The sequence below is a fragment of the Sorex fumeus genome, unplaced genomic scaffold, assembly GCF_029834395.1.
Source record: "Sorex fumeus unplaced genomic scaffold, SorFum_2.1 ptg000125l, whole genome shotgun sequence".
Lineage (NCBI taxonomy): Eukaryota > Metazoa > Chordata > Mammalia > Eulipotyphla > Soricidae > Sorex > Sorex fumeus.
Genome location: NW_026606182.1, coordinates 5631143 through 5650370, shown reverse-complemented (window position 1 = coordinate 5650370; position 19228 = coordinate 5631143). Strand labels below are relative to the sequence as shown.

The 19228-nt window shown below is 63.9% G+C and overlaps 2 protein-coding genes and 1 non-coding gene across 3 annotated transcripts in view; 1 reads left to right on the top strand and 2 right to left on the bottom strand.

Moving 5' to 3' along the window:
* The window catches only part of SERHL2 (serine hydrolase like 2), a 248975-nt gene that overhangs the window by 190761 nt on the left and 38986 nt on the right, over nucleotides 1-19228 (bottom strand). The gene's annotated exons all lie outside the window — the stretch shown is intronic.
* LOC130044840 (NADH-cytochrome b5 reductase 3) lies at nucleotides 5139-16230 on the top strand. The gene is made up of 9 exons (XM_056137496.1): nucleotides 5139-5248; nucleotides 9862-9993; nucleotides 11305-11377; nucleotides 11479-11585; nucleotides 12127-12256; nucleotides 12687-12770; nucleotides 12872-12957; nucleotides 14925-15024; nucleotides 15890-16230. The coding sequence occupies exons 1-9, from the start codon at nucleotides 5228-5230 to the stop codon at nucleotides 16060-16062; spliced, it is 906 nt and encodes a 301-aa protein (XP_055993471.1). The 5' UTR covers nucleotides 5139-5227; the 3' UTR covers nucleotides 16063-16230.
* On the bottom strand, nucleotides 18936-19084 carry LOC130044937 (U12 minor spliceosomal RNA). Its single transcript, XR_008795504.1, has one exon. It is a non-coding gene; the product is annotated as a U12 minor spliceosomal RNA (small nuclear RNA).

Below are 19228 nucleotides of genomic sequence, written 5' to 3'. Positions count from 1 at the left end.
GGCTGGAGTTAGAGTCCAGCAGGGTGAGGGGGTGTTTGTCTTGTATACAGCCGACCCAGGTTTGATCCCAGCATCCCATATGGTCCCTCGAGCACCACCAGGAATAACCCCTGAGCATCTCTGGGTGTGACCCAAAAGCCAAATAAATGAATAAAATAAAAAATAAACCCTGTGGCTCATCTGTTAAAAAAAAAGTCATTTAAAAATCTGGGGGGGCGCGGAGTGGTAGTACAGTGGGTAGGGAGTGAGTTTGCCTTGGACGCAGCTGACCCGGGTTCGATTTCCAGCATCTCATTTGGTCCCCCATGCACCACCAACAGCAATTCTTTAGTGCAGAGCCAAGAGTAACCCCTGAGCATCACTGAGTGTGACTCCCCACCCCCAGAAATTGGGGAGGTTACACTCAGCAGTGCTTAGGGGTTCTTTAGTCCTGACTCTGCACTCAAGGATCACTTCTGGCAGGGTTTGAGAGACTATATGGGGCGCCAGCATCAAACTCAGGTCGGCAATGTGCAAGGGAAACCCCTAAGCCGCTCTGACCCTTGAAGATATTTTCTAGAATGATCAGTGAGTGTGGGTCCAGAATGATAGGACTGCAGGTAATCCATGAGCATGACCGATGTGCTACCCCCCCAAAAAAAATCAGTAAACGTTTGGTTTCTATACCTCTATTCCAAGGGCTTGCAAAAGTTTTGCAGGGGTGGGCACACCTGGCAGTGCTCACCCAAGGGGGAACAGAAGTTGTGCTGGGCATTGAAGGTTGCTGTGACTGCAGCCGCGTGCAAGGCAAACGTCTTCCCCTCTACGCTGTCCCCCAGCCCTTGCTGCAAAAAATTCTTCCATGCAAAGGGGTCACAAGAAGTTTGAGAAGCCCTGAGCCGGCCCCTCGGACTGTACGGGTTAAATTTTCCGCCGTGCATTATCGGCTCAGGAGGGAGCCTTGGGCTTGGGGGAGTTTGGGGGAGCATTCAAGGTGAAGGGCAGGGAATCCTTCACCAGAAAGCTACGCGGGGTGTGTGGGGGTTGGGGGGGGCAGTGCAGAAGCTGAGGGACCACCTTGAGACTCTTTGGTTTGCTTGTTTTGATTTGGGGCCATACCCGGCTCTGCACTCTGGAATTACTCCTGGCAGTGCTCAGCAGACTCTATGGAATGCCGGGGATCGAACCCGGGTGGGCTACATGTAAGACCAACCCCTCGCTGTCCTATCTCTCCAGCCCTCGCCGCTAAACTCTCGCGACTGCCCCAAACAAAACAAAACACTCTCCTCTCGTTGTTCATCGATTTGCTCAAGCAGGCCCAGTAACATCTCCATTTTTTTTTTTTTTGAGACTTGCTGTTACTGTGTTTGGCATATTGAATGCGTCACGGGGAGCTTGCCAGGCTTTGCCACGCGGGCGAGATACTCTTGGTAGCTTGCTGGGCTCTCCAAGAGGGATGGAGGAATTGAACCCGGCTCGGCCGGGCTGGTTGCGTGCAAGGCAAACACCCTACCGCTGTGCTATCGCTCCAGCCCGCGACTGCCCCATATAGTAGATTTTTCCAAGTAAGAAACTTGAGGGCGGTCAGCCCCCAGGCCAGCGCAGGGGGACGTTGCTGGCCTTGCCCGTGGCTGACCTGGTTCCATCCCCAAACATCGCCAGGAGCGACCCCTGAGCACAGTGTCAGGGCTAGCCCCTGAGCACCTCCGGGTGTGGCCCCCAAACCCTTTATCCCCTTAAAAACCCTTTGAGGGGAGACCCTCAGGATCAAATATCAGATGTTGAGGGGTCTCGTGCCCCGCATTTCTGGAGGACCCAGAGATCGGCCCACCCTCACGCTCTGGCCCCTAAGCTGTCCCTTAGGAGGCCAATCCACCATGGACTTGGGGCAATCTAGCCCTGCCTGCCCTCCAGAGAAGCAGGCTGCCCACCCCTCTGAAGGGCCACCTACCCCTGAGGCAGGGGAAGGGAGAGGGGTGCGCAGAGGAAGGGTGATGGGTTTCCCCGGCAAAGTAGGACTTCCTGGGGCCCCACTGGACCAGCTGACTCAACGCCAGGGATGCTGAGATTCAGATGAAGAATTAGGGATGGGGGGAGGGGACAGTTTCCCTGGGGCCGCAGCAGGTGACATGAGTCACCAGACACAGCTTCTGCTTGGTGACAGCCCTGCCCGCAGGGGCACCCCGGCAGGCGGGCAGAATCCTCTCACGGTTGCTCTATGCCAGGTTGGCCTCTGCAGGGACACAGCCCTGTGGCGCACTGCCGGCGCCAGGCCAGCTGGGCAGCTCGCTTTCCACGGAAGCTTCTAGAAGACCACAGGCGTGCCATTTCCTCTGGGGCTGGCACACAGACCGGGCTGGGGGTGCCGGTGCAGGCAGGTTGGAGGCGGCTGTGGGGGGCTGCGTGCAGGCCAGAGATGGAACAGAGGCCGGGAGCCTGGATCCCGTCTCCGGCACAGCTGAGGAGGACCCTTCAGCACTAAGTTTGAAGGAACTTCTGAGCATGGTGGGTGTACCAACCCCTCACCCCCCCCAAATATAAATGGTCTTTTTCTGAGTGGGGGATGTTTAGGCCACCCCTGGAGATTTTCAGGGCCCCCTCCTGGCTCTGTGACTCAGGAATTACTTCAAGTGGGGTTTTATTTATTTATTTGCTTTTTTTGGGTCACACCCGGCGATGCTCAGGGGTTCCTCCTGGCTCTGCACTCGGGAATCACTCCTAGCAGTGCTCGGGGGACCCTATGGGATGCTGGGAATTGAACCAGGGTTGGCCGTGTGCAAGGCAAACGCCCTCCCCGCTGTGCTATTGCTCTTGCCCCCCAAGTAGAGTTTGGGGGGCCATATGGGGTGAGGGAGATGAAACCTGTATACAAGACCACTGCTTTACCGGCTGTACTATCACCCCATTCCCCTATATTTATATGTGATCATACAGAGGCATAAAGCACGGCCCTTGTGAAGGAAAAAGCCATTTCCCTGAGGCAGCTACAGATGCATATTATTTTAAAATTTATTTATTTTTGCTTTTTGGGTCACACCTGGCAATACACAGGGGTTCCTCCTGGTTCTGCACTCAGGAATTACTCCTGGCGGTGCTCGGGGGACCCTATGGGATGCTGGGAATCGAACCCGGGTTGGCCGCGTGCAAGGCAAACGCCCTCCCCGCTGTGCTATCGCTCCAGCCCCTACAGATGTACATTAGCTGGTCCCTCGAGCCCCGCCAGGAGTGATCCCTGAGCACCGAGCCAAGAGTAAGCCCAGAGCACCGCTGGGTGAGCCCCCAACCCCTCCAGAAATCCAGTGCCAGTACAGCCAGGAGAGGTAGCTTCCCTCCCCTCCCCTTATGGTGTCACTCTGATGTTCACAGTGACCGCACTCCCTGCCCCGACACCTCACGCACATCTTTCGTGGTGGTGGTACAGGCACCTGCCTGGCTGTGTGCCTGAGATCTCCCATCCGGTGCAGAGCTGGGGGTCCCAGGGAGCACAACGGGGCAACCGGGGGGGGGGGGTGGACCAAACTCAGGGCCTCCTGCTTGCAGATCAGGCGCCGTCCGCACTGAGCCCCCAAGTGGGCAGTGAACAGCTGAAGTCTCCATAGTATGTGGCTGGGATGCTGAGGGTGTGACTGCGGGTCTCACATGTGAGGAATGTGATCTGTGTGAGTGTGTGTGTCTGGACTACACTCCGCAGTGCTTGGGGACTATTCCCAGTTCTTGGGGAGGTGGGGCAGGGGGGGGTTCTGCGATCAAGGAAAATGGTCCTTTTTGTCATGTGTGGGCACTAGCCTTTTAGACCAGCCCCCCTGTCTTCCTGTGATGAATTGTTGTTTGTTTGTTTTGGGGTCATACCTGGCCATGCTCAGGGGTTACTCCTGGCTCTGTGCTCAAGAATCACTCCCGGAGGGGCTGGAGCAATAGCACAGTGGGTAGGGCGTTTGCCTTGCACGAGGCCAAACCAGGCTCGATTCCCAGCATCCCATAGGGTCCTTCAAGCACTGCCAGGAGTAACTCTTGAGTGCAGAGCCAGGAGTAGTGACCCCTTAGCATCGCCGGGTGTGACCCAAGAAGAAAAAAAAAAAGGCAGCATCTTGCCCTTAAGATGCCCACAGATCCTGGGGTACGCGGAGGGAGGGAAACCCCCAAGACTCCTTTCCTCAATGATCAGGGCTAGGAAGCCCCTGTTTGGAGGCAGCCATGGGTTGGGGTGCAGGAGAGGGGGGTTCTGCCTGTTGAGGACAGTCGTGTGAAGAGGGTGCAAAAGGCATGGAAGAGGACCTGGAGGCCGGGCTGGCCTGTGCATAGAGGGGGTGCACTCAGAGGCTGTTGGGGGGGGACCAGGCTGGCCTGTGCATAGAAGGGGGTGCACTCAGAGGCTGTTGGGGGGAACCAGGCTGGCCTGTGCATAAAGGGGGTGCACTCAGGGCCTGGCGGGGTGGCCTGGGCATAGAGGGGGCGCACTCAGAGGCTGTTGGGGGGAACCAGGCTGGCCTGTGCATAAAGGGGGTGCACTCAGGGCCTGGCGGGGTGGCCTGGGCATAGAGGGGGCGCACTCAGAGGCTGTTGGGGGGGAACCAGGCTGGCCTGTGCATAAAGGGGGTGCACTCAGGGCCTGGGGGCGGGCTGGCCTGTGCATGGAGGGGGCGCACTCAGAGGCTGGGGGAAGACCGGGCTGGCTTGTGCATAGAAGGGGGTGCACTCAGAGGCTGTTGGGGGGAACCAGGCTGGCCTGTGCATAAAGGGGGTGCACTCAGGGCCTGGGGGCGGGCTGGCCTGTGCATAGAGGGGGCGCACTCAGAGGCTGTTGGGGGGGAACCAGGCTGGCCTGTGCATAAAGGGGGTGCACTCAGGGCCTGGGGGCGGGCTGGCCTGTGCATGGAGGGGGCGCACTCAGAGGCTGGGGGCTGGGCTGGCTTATCCATAGAGGGGGCGCACTCAGAGGCTGGGGAGGCCGGGGCTCAGCGGCCCAGCGACCCGCCGGCCCGGCGGGCTCCCGCGCTGCGGGCTTTGCCCAGAGGGGGCGTCCGTGTCCCCTCCGGGCGGCAGAGCGGGGCCCGGAAGGCGCTGCCGGCGCAGGCCCCACCGCGCGGCCCTGGGGCCGCCCCCGCGGGCGGAAGCTGGGGGGCGTGGCCGGGCGCGCCGGGGGCGTGGCCGGGCGGGCTCCGCCCCCGGTGACGCGGCGGGGGCGTGGCCTGCGCGTGGGCCCGGCCGGTGCGAGCGTTCGGGGCGGCGGCGCGCGAGCGGCGGCATCATGGGGGCCCAGCTGAGCACGGTAGGGGCGGGGGGCGCGCGGGCGGGGGCCGGGGCCCGCCGCGGTGGGCTCGGGGGGCGCCCCGGTTCCCGTCCCCGGCGTCGGAGCCCCGGCGCAGCCCTCTCGCGGGGCCCTGCGGGCTTGTGGGGGAGCCCCTGGCACCCCCGGGACCCCCTGGCACCCCCTGGCACCCCCGGGACCCCCTGCGCGGAGCGTGCGTGTCGGGGGAGCTCGTGCGCCCGCGAGGGTGGCCGTGCGTGCCCGGGGGTGCGCCCGGGGGTGCCCGGCGTGTGCTTGGGTGTGCGCCCGCCAGGGTGCTGGGGCGCCCGCGGGTGCGCGCTGGAGCCGGAGCGTGCACGCGGGGTGCCCGGGCCAGCGTGTGCCCGCCGGGGTGCCCAGGCCTGTGCATAAGTGCGCGGGGCCCGAGCGCGCGGGGGTGGGGTCCCCGCGGGTGCCCGAGCGCGGGGGGGCTGAGATTCAGGGGCGAGCGCAGCCCCCGAGCGGGAGAATCGGCGCCCGGGGAGTGGCCCGGCGACCCCGCAGGGCTCCGCCCCTCGGCTCGGGGGGGACCGCAGCGTGTCCCCTGCCCCCCAGCGCGCTGCCCCTTGCTGGCCCAGAGAGCTGGCCGCGGCTCCCACCTGGCCGCCGGCCCGCCCTGCGGTGCCTATGAAGGAGCTCGAACCCCCGGGGCTCCAAAGTCCACCCTGTGCTGTCACCTCTGCACGGTCACCGCCGCCCACCTCCGCCCGCCTCCCCGCCCCGCCCCATCCGCCTGGGTGGCCGCCAGCGCCTGTGGGCACGGGGCACGGCACGGGGCACTCGCACGGAGCACTCGCAAGGGGCACTAGCAAGGGGCACTGGCAAGGGGCACTAGCAAAGGGCACTGGCACGCACCCAACTGCCCTGCCACCGCACACTCACTCCCGACCTCACACACTCACACCCAGGCTCACTCCCAGACTCACTCCAGCACTTAGACACACACACACACACACACACACACACATACACACACACACACTCTCCCATCCACACTCTCACAATCCCGCACTCACACTCACACTCCCATCCACACTCGCTCCCTCACTCACACTCACTCAAGCACCTCACCCAACTCTTGGCCCGTCCCACCCTCACTCCAGTGACAACCGGGACCCAATCTGTCCCCTGAGGCCCGGCCTCAGGCGCCTCCCCGGGCAGGCTGCGTCAAAGGGCCTCTTGTCCATCTTGTGTGGCCAGCCTGGGGGTGGGGCGCTGTCACCCCCAGGGGTTGATTTGCCAGCATGAGCCTGTGGGCAACCCCACCCTCACCCCCAGGGTCCCATCCTGCCCCCTCCTGCCCTCTCCCGTGCCCCCCTGGGCCCTGCTCCCAGGTCCCCACCCTGGGAGCTTTCTCTTTTCTTTTCTTTTCCTTTTCTTTTCTCTTTTCCTTCCTTCCTTCCTTCCTTCCTTCCTTCCTTCCTTTCTCTCTCTCTTTCTTTCTCTTTCTTTGCTTTTTGGGTCCCACCCGGCGATGCTCAGGGGTTCCTCCTGGCTCTGCACTCAGGAATCGCTCCTGGCGGTGCTCGGGGGACCCTAGGGGATGCCGGGGATCGAACCTGGGTCGCTGTGTTGCAAGGCAAATGCCCTCCCACACTGTGCTATCGCTCCAGCCCCCCCCCCCCACCGGGAGCATTCTTGCTGGGGTCTCGCTGCCCACCCCTGTCGGGAGTCTGGAGACCTGTGCCCGGCCCTCTGCTGGGCAAGGGCTGGCCGGGTGGGACCGGGCTTATCTAGAAGCTGCAGGCTTCGCAGCCTCCCAGGGTGGTGCCCCTCAGTCCCTGGAGCCCTCCCCGGCTCGGCTCTGTCTGCCGCGCCTGCCACAGGCCACAGTCGAGCCCCTCTGCCCCTGGCCTGGGGCCTGGTCTGCCCCCCTCCCCCCGATTCTGAGACCCCGGGAGCCCCCCACGGCAGAACTTCCTCCCCACCCTCCCGCTTCCTTCCACTTCCCAAGAGAGAGTCGAGGGAGACGCTGACGAGTCCCGGCGGGCCGCGGGCAGGTGAGCGGGGTCTGCGGGCTGACCGCCCTCGTCACCAGCATCCGGGGCTGGGCCCGAGGGTGGGGGTGTCTCTCGGGCCCACGGAGAGGGGGTGCTAGGGTCCCAGGGCCGAAGTCCTGGCACGCAGAGCTGTTCTTGAGAAGCTTCCGGGGTACAGGCAGGCAGCCCCTTCTCGTCTCCCGTGGTCTCTAGGAGAGGCTGGTGGGGGGCTTGTAAGGAGCCCCCCCAGTCCCCAGGCCTGGGGCACAGTAGGGTGTGTGTGTGTGTGTGTGTATGTGCGCGTGCGCGCATGTGCAGCTGGGCCTGCGAGGCTGTGGCATCTACCTCCTGTTTACTCGGCCTACTGTGTGCCGGCACAGGGTGCGAGGAGCTGCCTCCAGCCGCGCAGGGCCCCCCTCTGTGGAGACGGCCGTCCCCAGCGTCCAGTTCTACGCATGCTCGGGCTGGTGTCCCCAGGGCCCATGTTTCACCTGAACCCTCGTCACGGGGGTACTGGTCTCCAGCCTCCCAGGCGGGAGGGCTTGTGCAGACACACACACACACACACACACACACACACACACACACACACACACACACGGCAGCCGAGCAGGCCCTTTGCTAGGTGACACCTGCCTGCCTCTGGGAGGGCCCCGGTCGTGCCCATAGGAGGGGGACCCCACCCAGGTCCCGCAACTCAGCGCTGTTCCTTGGTTGTGTTGTTTGCTGTGCCGGGGTGGGTGGGATCCGACCCCAGTCTGGGAACTTCCAGATAAATCCAGGCTGGGGCCTGAGCTCCCTGCCGCCCGCCCTGGCCTCCCCACTCGGGGCCCCCATGTGGGGTGGTCTGGGAACAAGTGTCAGCAGGGAGCTGAGGCCTGGGGCCCAGACCACACAGGGTCTTCCCCCCTCCCCTCAGCCTCAGTTTCCTCCTTTTTCAAATAAGATTTTTCCTGCCTCTTACCTAAGGATGCACAGGGTGGGGGCGTGGAGGTGCTTTGCCGACCCAGGGAGCCAACCGGACTATTAGCTCGGGTGCTCTGAGGGTCACCTGCTGGCCTGACAGCACTGGTTTCTGTCACCTTACTGGGAGGAGCGCTGGGAGTGGGGCCCGGCCAGGGAGTCTGAAGATGGTGGGACGCTGCCCCCAAGGAGCTGGGCTCTACGGGACGAATAGGAGTTTGCCGAGGGCTGACCGGGAGAAAGGGCTTGGGGAGGCCTCGTGTACGTAGGTCTGAGAGCTGGGTGGAGGAGGCGGCTGGTGTCGAGGGAAGAGCCCAGTGGCCTGTTGGTTCTGGCAGGGGAGGCCCTGCTAGCTGCTGGGGGAGGTCCCGCCCCACCCCGCCCCGCCCTGCCCTGCCCCGCCCCATGCATTCCTTTGCTTCTGGGAGGAAGCATCAGGTCACGTGTGGGGACACGGGCTGGACACGGGCACGCTCACTGGGTCTGCTTTAGGGGCCCTGGGCACACTGATTTCCCTCGGGCGGGCCTCAGTTTCCCCCTCAGTTTCTGGTGTGAACGCCAGCACTGCCTGTCTGGGGTCGAGGTGAGGGTCCCCACCCCGTGGTAGGGCACGCACGGTAGGGCACGCACGGGGGCCCGGGACACCAGCTGGGGTGGCAGAGCCAGGACCCAGCCCAGGAGGGGGGAGGGAGGAGGGCGCCTGGCCTGGGTGGGGCCTGTCCCCAGGGCCCTGATCTGTGTTTCCCACAGGGGGCCTCATCCCTGAAACCCAGCACCAGCGGTCAGGGAGCAGGGCCCCCTGGGGAGGCCGGCTGGGGGGCGGAGCCCCTGATGGACCCCAACAAAGGGCCAGAAACCGCAGCAGCCCAGTGGGCCAGTGAAGTGGCCCGGCCGGTTTGGGGGGAGGGGCTGGCCCTGGCCTCCTGGGATCCTGGTGCCTTGTGTCCCTGTGCCCCCCCCCGCCCCACCCCTTTTTGGTCTCTTCATCTATCTGGTGGGCAGGACTGGCTGCTGGGTGCAAGCAGGCCCCGCTGTGACCAGGGCTTCCCAGGAGGCTGCCTGAAGTGGGGGGGTCGCTGGACCCTGGGAGGCGGGGTCAGTCCTCAGGGAGGAGGGAGCCAGGCTCTGAGCCCCCTGGCCACCCAGGGGGTGTGGGGGGAGGGGGGAGGCACCTTGGGGGTCCCCATGTGCGGTTTGGAGGCTGAGCCGCCCCCAGAGGTGTGGGCAGTCACTCCCAGCTCCCTGCTACCGGGTCAGTCCTGGCCATGCTGCGGGCTTCGTGCCGGGGCCCACCTCGTGCACGGCCAGTGTGCCAACCCCCGACCCTCTCTGGGCGCCCACCGGCCCTTGGAGATTGTCACGCGGTGCAGCGCAAATGAGAACACCGGCATATGCGTCACTGGAGGCAGAGTGACTACAGGCGCCACCGGATATCATGTTTCTCTAATAATCAATCGCAGGGGAAGGGAGACTCTCCCAGGAACTTGGCCCTCAGGGCGCTGAGCACTGGAGTCCGAGTAACAGCCCGGTTGGGCTCATGGCTTCGGCTCCCGTAGCTTCTCGCGGCCCGTGTGGGGACGGTGGCGTGTGTGAGCAGGGGGTGAGGGCCCGCCCGCGCCCCCCGCACTGACCCGTCTGTCCCTGTCGTTGCAGTTGGGCCAAGTGGTCCTGTCCCCGGTCTGGTTCCTCTACAGCCTGTTCATGAAGCTCTTCCAGCGCTCGGCCCCGGCCATCACCCTCGAGAGCCCCGACATCAAGTACCCGCTGCGGCTCATCGACCGGGAGGTGGGAGCGCGCGCGCGTGTGTGTGTGTGTGTGTGTGTGTGTGTGTGTGTGTGTGTGTGTGCGCGCGCGTGTGTGTAAGATACCCCTACTCCTCATCCGAGCTCGAAACCCACCATAACCCCGCAGAGGGGCATGATGGGAGACCCCCTCCGCGACCCTGGGGCCACGCCCCCACTTCCCTGGTGGGGAGCAGGGTGAGGGGGTCCTGTTCCCACGGGTCTCCTCCTGGGCCTCCACCCACAGGGGCCCTTTTGGTTGGCCTCCGGGCCTGCAGCCAGTGGTGGTGTGGGGCTCGGGCGCGCTGAGAGCCCCCCGCTCTGGGGGACGAACCAGGCTGTGGCCCAGCTGGGCACGGCCACCTCCCCTCTGCTGTTGGCACAGACTGGCCGGGTGTGGCCATCCAGGGCCTTTCCCTTTTGTTTTGTTCTGTTTTGTTCTGACCAGCAGGCCACGCCCCGTGGGACGCCTGGAGGCGACTTCCAGTGGGGTGCGAGTGTGGGGGGCGCCCACCAGCCTCTCTGGGTCTCCTCCCCGGCCGTCTTTCCCTTGGTGTCCCCCGACGGTGACCTGGGCTGCAGCCGGGTCTGGGGGCCGCCCCACGCCCTGCCGCCCCCCTTTCCTCCCCACCCGCCCCTGCTGCTATTTCTGGAGCCTGCAGCTGCCCAGCGGGGTGTGGCAGGGGAGAACTGAGTCACGGGCTCAGTCACCTTCCCCCGCTGTCTCCACCAGTGGAGAAGCCGGAGCCCCCAGCCCCCCTGCCCTGCCTGGTGATTCACAGGCCCCGGGAGCCGCTGCCCTTTAAGCCGTTTGTTTTCCGTTTCCTCGCAGAAGTTGTTGTGATTCCTCTGGGCTGTGGGAGACGCGCTCTGGGGTGCGTCTGCTGCGCCAGCCAGGTCACAGGAGCCCCTGGGGGCGGCTGGGCCGGTGGTCCACAGGCCCCCCACCCCCCACCCCGCTAGGCTGCCCCGGTCCAGGTGGCCCAGCACAGTGTCCGGCTGTCCTTCCTCCATAATGGGTCCTGTCGGCCCTTGAGCCTCGGCCCGTCCTGATGCTGGAGTCTCGCCCAGGACAGCCGGGGATCCTTGCAGGGTGTGGTGGTCCTGCAGGGGGCTGGGTGCCCCCTCCCATTTTTTGGGGCATCCCAGCTGCCTCCCGAGTCCCAGCCTGGGCCTGGGGGCTCCAGCGCAGCCCCCCACAACCCCTCCCTTCAGACCTTCAGCTGCCCTCTCTGACCCCGGTCCTCAGGGGTCCCTCCCCAGACACCCGCGTCCCCTCTCTGGGCCCCCCACCACAGCTCGGCACTCCCTGCAGGTCATCAACCATGACACCCGGCGGTTCCGCTTTGCCCTGCCCACGCCCGAGCACATCCTGGGCCTCCCCATCGGTGAGTCCTTCCCGGGGGGGCTTCAGGGAGGAGGTGACCACCATCAGGTTCCGGAATGCGTGCCTGATCAGACCCGGTGACCGCCCCCCGCGCCCCCGCAGGCCAGCACATCTACCTCTCGGCTCGCGTGGACGGGAACCTGGTCATCCGGCCCTACACACCCGTGTCCAGTGATGATGACAAGGGCTACGTGGACCTGGTCGTCAAGGTGCAGCCCCGTGGGGGCGGGCGGGGCCTCGGCTGGGGTTGGGATGCACGTCCAGCAGCCTCAGAGCCAGAGCAGGGACACGGGGCCCAGCCTGTCCCCATCCTAAGGGGTCCTCCCTTAGGGGGTCGGGTCCCCCCGAACACTCCATGCAGAGAGGGACATGGGAGGCTGAGCCGTCATTGGCGGGGGCTGGGGAGAGGGAAGAGCCTTGAGGTGCAAAGGCCCTGAGGTCAGGAGGCAGCCAGCAGAGGGCAGGGGAGCGGCGAGGGGAATTGGTGGGATGCCAGGGGCACGGGTTCTGGCTGGACTCCTGCACAGGCGGCCCCCAATGGGGAGGGCAGGGCCCCTCCCGCCTGTACCCTGACCCGCGGCCCTGGGTGAAGGTTGGGGGCCTGGTGCAGGCCCCCCTGCCCGCTGCCCCCACCTAGGCCCGTGCACCTCGTGTTTTGAGCCGGTGTCATGTGTTGGGGGCTGTGGGTGGGGGGGGTCTCTGTGTGCCAAGGGTCAGAGCGGAAGGCCAGCAGGGGTCCCGTTCCCGCAGGTCTACTTTAAGGACACCCACCCCAAGTTTCCCGCCGGAGGGAAGATGTCCCAGTACCTGGAGGCCATGAAGATCGGGGACACCATCGAGTTCCGGGGCCCCAACGGGCTGCTGGTCTACCAGGGCAGAGGTGACGCGGAGCGGGGTTGTCCTGGGTGCCCAGACACGCTGTCTCCTTTGGGGGTGCCTCGTCCATCGGGGGGAACCTTGACCAGTACAGGGTGCCCCACGGACCCTCAGTGCGGGGCTGACTGAAGAACCACAGAGCGCTCAGCGTTGAACTGGGAGGCCCCGTGCCCCTTGCCGTCCCCACCTCGCACCCCTCAGCTGCCCCCTGCCGCCCTTGCCGGCCCCCACACCCCCTGTGCCCCTCCCTCAGCTGTCCCCTGCCCCTTCCGACCCCCGTGCCCTCGCAGCCCAAAGCTGGGAGATCTTACTTGGCATCCCCCCCATTCTACCCCTTACCGACCCCCCAAAACGGCTAAGGTTCTCCCAGCGCGGGGCTGGTCCCCCAGCCGGGCGAGTGTGAGAGCCGCCCGCCTTCTCCTCCTCCTCCTCAGGCAAGTTCGCCATCCGTCCGGACAAGAAGTCCAGCCCGGTGGTGCGGACCGTGAAGTCCGTGGGCATGATCGCGGGAGGCACAGGTGCGTGGGCGCCCCCTCCCTCGCGTCCCCCCCCCCCGGCTGCCCGGTGAGGTGGGTGCCCCCCCCCGCTCACTCAGCCCCGGGACCCCGACGTCTTGCAGGTATCACCCCGATGCTGCAGGTGATCCGCGCCGTCATGAAGGACCCTGATGACCACACCGTGTGCCACCTGCTCTTCGCCAACCAGGTCCGTGGGCGTGGGGGAGAGCCCGGGCGGGGGGAGCCTGGGGAGGGTCTGCGCCTTGCCCCCGACGGGTGCCAACCCCGGCTCAGTGTTAGGGGCTTAGAGGGGACGGACCCCACGGGGGACAGAGATCCCGGGCGTGCTGGTTCAGTTTTTCTTTTCGGGGTGAGCGGTTTGGGGCACGCCTGGCAGTGCTCAGGGCACCCTACGGGATGCCGAGATTGAACCCGCGTTGGCCCCATGCAAGGCAAGTGCCCGCCCCGCACTTCTCCACTTTTGAACAACAGGACAGAAAGTCTGGGAGCTGCGCGTGGCCCTAAATCTCCCAGCAGAAACCAAAACGAAGCCCCTGCCCTGAATTTTCCTGAATTTCACATTCAGGAAAGTTCTGCTGAACAGAACGGGGCCCGGGCAGACCCAAGTGTAGACCAGAGTTTGTGCACAGAAGCAGATCTGGTCGCTGGCACGGAGCACGAAGGCGGTTTGCTACGATTTGGAGAGAAGGGAGTAGCTAACTGCTTCACCCGTGAGAGCAGCTCAGGTTAAAGGTCCCAGGGCTAATGGTAGGACAGTGCTGGCCTGGCACGCGGACGAGCCGGGTTCCGTCCCCGGCACCCCACGTGTCCCCCGAGCACAGAGCTAGGAGCAAACTAAGCACAGCATACATGTCCATAAAACAGAACACACCCATCCACCCCGCAATTTGTGGGTTAAGAAAACAACCGAATCTTTGAAAATGAAAAACTAGAAGCTAGGAGCTGGAGAGGTGGGCCATGGGCTTTGCACATCCTCTGAACATGCTTTGCCCATATTCTGTACATCCTTCAAGCATGCAGTGTATATGCGTGGTCCATGCTTTATACACGCTTCACCCATGCTTTGTACATGTATCATACATGCTCAGTACATGCTTCGCACATACTGTCCGTGCTTCATCCATGCTCTGTACATGCTGTGTCTACATGTTCTGTATGCGGGAGGCCCAGGTTCAGTCCTGCGCCCTGCCCGTGTGGTCCCCACACCAGACCGGAAGCAAACAATGGACAGTGGGGCAGCCACACCACGCAGGCCCCTGACACTGCCAGGTGTGACCCAAAACAGTACAAACACAGTGTCACAGGTGTTGGTGCCCAGGGAGAAGGGCTAAAAGTCCCTTCCGGAAGGTTCCGGTACTTTCCCTGCCCGTCCCCAAGCCCGTCCCATCTTGCCCTGCGTCTTGTCCTCAGCCTGGGTGCTCTCTGCTGGACACACAGGGGCTTGGACCTGTATTTCTGAGGGGCCCCTGAACCAGAAGTGTCTTTGGGGGGTACAAGGACCTTGGGCTGCTCCTGCGCGCCACCCCCAGCGCCCCCTGCTGGCACCTCCTTCGTGCCGAGCTCCTTGGTGATATGTTGGGTCCGCCTGCCTCCCTGGGGACAGCTGTCCAGCCTGGCACTTAGTAGAGATTGGCTAGCGAGTGGCCCTGTCAGACGAGGGACTCTGTCTGAGTGACCTGCAGGGACACAGGGCAAAGATCTGTGATCTGCACTGAGGAGCGAGACTGTCAGGAGCAGATCCAGGAAGACTTCCTGGAGGCGGGAGGCAGGACTCAGCTCTCCAGGGCCATGCTGAGTCCAGCATGCTGGAAGTCCAGCAGAGGGCTCCCTGGGGGCAAGACTGAGGGGCTCTGTAGACAGGGTGCAGTTTGTGTATTTCTGGCCATGCAGGCAGAGCGTCAGTGGGGAGGCGGGGTGGTGGTCACTGTCCCTGCCCTTGCTCCTGCCTTTCCCTCCTGTTAAAGTCTAACCTTTCCCCACCCCCCTGCGGTGGCACAAGCCCCTCACACCCCCACCCCCACCTCGGGCTCCTTGGTCTGCTCCTAGGAGGGCAGGGTAGGGAGCAGAGGGCCTGGCCCCGCAGGGGACAGGATGGGGCGGGGGCTGCTCGGACCTGCTGTCCACCCCTGCTGACCGCTGGCCCTGCGCCTGCAGACAGAGAAGGACATCCTGCTGCGGCCGGAGCTGGAGGAACTGAGGAACGAGCACCCCACGCGCTTCAAGCTCTGGTACACGGTGGACAAGGCCCCCGAAGGTGAGTCGGGCCGGGCGCTGGCATGGGCAGGGGGTGGGGGGCGCCCTGGGGTCCTGTATGGCCCCCTCTCGCTCCCCCAGGAATGGGCAGGTGGAGGGCTGGAGCGATAACACTGCAGGGAGGGCATTTGCCCTGCACGTGGCTGACCCGGGTTCAATCCCCAGCATCCCATCAGGTCCCCCGAGTACCGCCAGGAGTAACTCCTGAGCACGGAGCCAGGAGGAACCCCTGTGCATTGCTGGGTGTGACCTGAAAAGGCAAAAAAAGAAAGCCAGATGGGCTCTGGGGGGCGCCCCCTGAAAAGCAGGGCCCGTGGGCCAGTCCCAAGCAGGAGCCTCGTTCCCCTGCCGTTGGCCGACCTCGCTGGGCCGCAGGCTGGCCTGGGCCTGACTGCCCATGTCCAGCGGCCTCAGCGGGGCAGGGGCAGAGACACTGAGGTGCTCGTCTCCTGCACCCATGTCTGGCCGACGGGACAAGTGGGCTGCTTGCTGGTAGGCCAGATGCGTGGCTGCCGTGTGGGCCTCAGGCACGTGTATGAACGGGGGTGTGCATGCGTGTTTGTGTGTGCATATATGCATGAGGCGGGATCATTGGGTGCAGCTTTGGATCTTGGTGGGCACCTGGGTGCTCGGGGGGGGGGCCGCGCCTGCAGGGGTGCCCGGCCCCTCCCCTCCCTCTTGTACCCTGAGCACCTAGTCCCGGGGGTCCTGCCTCCCATCCCCACCTCCACCTGCCCTTCTGGCTCCTCTGGGCCTCGGTTTCCCTGTCTGTCGGGTGGCTTCTGTCACCCCCACACCCAGGGCCGGCGGAGGCGGGGCGGGGTCCCTGGGGCCTGGGGTCACGTGTCGCCCATGTCGCCCCTCAGCCTGGGACTACAGCCAGGGCTTTGTGAACGAGGAGATGATCCGGGCGCACCTGCCCGCGCCGGAGGAGCAGCCGCTGGTGCTGATGTGCGGGCCCCCGCCCATGATCCAGTACGCCTGTCTGCCCAGCCTGGAGCGCGTGGGCCACCCCACGGAGCGCTGCTTCGCCTTCTGAGCGGGGTCTGCTGGGGGGGGTGCCTGGCCCCCCCACACACACCGCAGGGCAACGCTGCCTGCACCCCACGCCCTCACAGAGGGCCCAGAATCGGCCCTGAGCTGCGGCTGCGGGGGACCCCACGCACCTCACGCCTCCCCCTTAACAGACCATGAGGGGTTCCCATGGGTGAAGGGGTGCGGGGCGGGGGGGGGGTCGGCTGTCCTAAACTCACCCCCTTCCCTGGCACATTCCAACACGGGGGGCAGCTTGTGAGCTCTGGGGGGGCCGAGCTGAGACGGTGCCTACTTCCTCCATTTGCCCTCCTGCCGCCCGGCCTGGGCGCCGAGCAGAGCCTCGGACGGACGGTCCAGCGCCTTCCCGGTGGCCCCGAAACCGTTGCCTTTCGACAACAGCCTGTTCTTAGCCTCTTGCGTATCGGCTTTTTCAGAGTCATTTATGAGCAGAATAAACCAAGAAGTAAAACCTTCCCTGAGCCTCAGTCGCCGCAGCTGCTGGAGGCTGGGGTGGGGGGCGTCGCTGGGGGGCAGCTGGGAGGGGCCATGGGGAGGACCTGGAGCCCCGCGTCTGCAGGAGGCTTGGGCACGGTCCCGAGGCTGCTGTGCCCAGCACCGCCGGATGTGGCCCCCAGACCACCACGGCAAAGACAACCGAAGGAGACTGGGGCTCCCCCGGCCGTGCTGCCGCTCAGGGCCTGACTGACTCGCAGAGCCTGGCCCTGTGCCTCTGAGGGCCTCGTCCGCTCCCCAGCACCATTGAGACGAAAAGCGAAGACCAGGGCCCCAGAGCCATAGTACAGTGGGTGGTGCACTTGTCTTTCACGCAGCTGACTCTGGTTCCATCCCCAGTACCCCATCGGGTCTCCTGAGCTCCACTAGGAGTGACCCCTGAGCAAACAACGCCCCCAAAATGAATGAATGAATGAACTGGTCTTCTGCACCATCCCCTCGGATCCTGCTTAGGGCAGAATCCAGAACAGAAGGATGTGGGCCCTGGGCTGGCGCAGTAGTACAGAAAGGAGCTTTTTTTTTTCTTTTGGGGTCACACCCAATGATGCTCAGGGGTTACTCCTGGCTCTTCACTCAGTAATTACTCCTGGTGGTGCTGGGGGACCATATGGGATGCCAGGGATTGGACCTGAGTCGGCTGCCTGCAAGGCAAACGCCCCCCCTCCCCCGCTCCAGCCCCAGAGCATAATATTGTTGCGTGCACGTGGCCACCCTGGGCTTGATCCTCGGCATCCCATATGGTCACCTGAGCCCCACCAGAAGTGACCCCTGAGCACTGCTCGGTGTGTCCCAAAGCCGAAAATTAAGGAGTTAACAAAAATGCCTTTTTATTTTTCCAACTTCTGTGTCAGTTCTGGGCCTGTATCTCCCCGGGGAGCCCGCCTGGGTGTGGGTCACGGGGGCAGCCGCATTCTCAGGCTCCAGCAGGGAACTTCTCCGGGTCAGCTTCCAAACCAGCCGCCCGGATCCTTTCTCCCAGCCACAGTGGCTATGCTCCAGGCTCACTGCAACCAGCACAAGTACTGTCCTTCGAAGCGGCTAGCCAGCCCCTTCCCTCCGGCAAGGTTGCTGCCTCGGCCGACCTTGCCGGGTCACCCTCTCTGCCCCCGCTCAGGTGACCTCGGTCCTGACACGTTTCCACAGCACAGCAGTGCTCCGGGGAGGACCGCCTGCCGACATGGTGCGGGGGAGTGAGTGGATTCCAGCTAGTGACCCTATTGTCTTAAAACTTAAAACTTGGGGGCTGGAGACCTAGTACAAATTGGAGGGCACTTGGCCTTGCACATGCCCACCTGGGCTTGATCCCTAGCGCCCGCAGAAGTGATCCTTGAAGCACAAAGCCAGGGCGGCTGGTTTGGAAGCTGAGCACACCTAGGTGGGGCCCAGCATTTAAAAAGGAAAAGGCCTGCGGCCCTCCACATTCTGGACCGGAAATTTCGCCTGTGGGTGGGTGCCCTGATTACTTGATTCTCCTCCTCCCTCCCCCTTCCCATTTGCCTTGCACGGGTTCGATTCCCAGCATCCCATATGGTCCCCTGAGCACCGCCAGGAGTAATTCCCGAGTGCATGAGCCTGGAAATAACCCCAGTGCAATGCCAGGTGTGACCCAAGAAGGGGGAAAAAAAAAAAGCCAGCCCAAAACAAACAAACGAACCTTGACTCCTGTTAGGTAGGGCACGGTGGATGACGTCAGCACCGCCCCCCAAGGTCTGACCCCGACTGAGCCATCCCCCTTCCCCCAGCCCCTAGGGAAGAGGGAGGGGAGGTTTCAGGGCGAGAGGAGGAGGGTGCACCGCACCCGTCGCGGCTCTGCGAGGCCCCACTCGGGACTGACCAGCTTCGGGCCGGATTTTCCGCTTCTCGCATCAGAGGTACAAGAACTCGGGCCCCGGGGATGGGTTTGCAGCAGGACCCAGAGAGACTCGGGCTTAAGGGTGAAAGGTGCTGGTTTTGGTGCCCGAGCACCGCCAGGGGTCACTCCTGAGCACACGGAACCCTGCTGGGTGGGGCCCAAACGCGAAAAAAAGGGAAAAGAACGAAAGTGGGAGGGAGGGAACAGCAGGAAAACGGGCCTCGGAGCCTCCCTAACGGTGCAGAGCAGCAACGTCGGGCGGAAATGCCGAAATCAAAGAGCGCCCGGGGCCGTTGGCATTTATTGGCTGCGGGGAGGAACCTTGCCTGCCCTGAATTACAAGGAGCCACTCGAACAAGTCAGCACCACGACCGAGCACCAATCACACACGCAGCTGGGGACCAGCCCGGTCGTTGCCGTTGTTCACAAGCACTGGCACCGCACACACGCCCCTCTTGCAAACAATCACCCGGAAGCTCACGGGACGTTCTTTTCTTTCCAAATAAAAGGGCCGGGCAGATCGCTCGCCCAGGCATCCCGCAAAGTAGGCGGGTCACCTCAGGGCCGACCTTTACCCGCTCAAAAATTCGTCTCACATTCGCAGTGAGGATTCGGGCGTCACCCCGAATCGTTATTTTCCTTACTCATAAGTTTAAGGCATAAAGGGGCGGCCCGCGGACTTCCTGGGTAAATGAATCCCATCCTCATTACGCCTACGGTGGGTAGGTAGAGGCAGCGCTAAACCGAGACCCTGCTGACTTTGGAGCCCGGGCCCCTAGACCGTTGCACGTTCCCGGTGGCTCCG

What these genes read in the sequence shown, in the direction of transcription:
- LOC130044840 (XM_056137496.1), top strand. Translation starts at nt 5,228, where the DNA reads ATGGGGGCCCAGCTGAGCACG. An exon ending in CATGATCGCGGGAGGCACAG is followed by an intron (nt 12,771 to 12,871) that starts GTGCGTGGGCGC and finishes GACGTCTTGCAG; the next exon opens with GTATCACCCCGATGCTGCAG. An exon ending in GGTGGACAAGGCCCCCGAAG is followed by an intron (nt 15,025 to 15,889) that starts GTGAGTCGGGCC and finishes GTCGCCCCTCAG; the next exon opens with CCTGGGACTACAGCCAGGGC.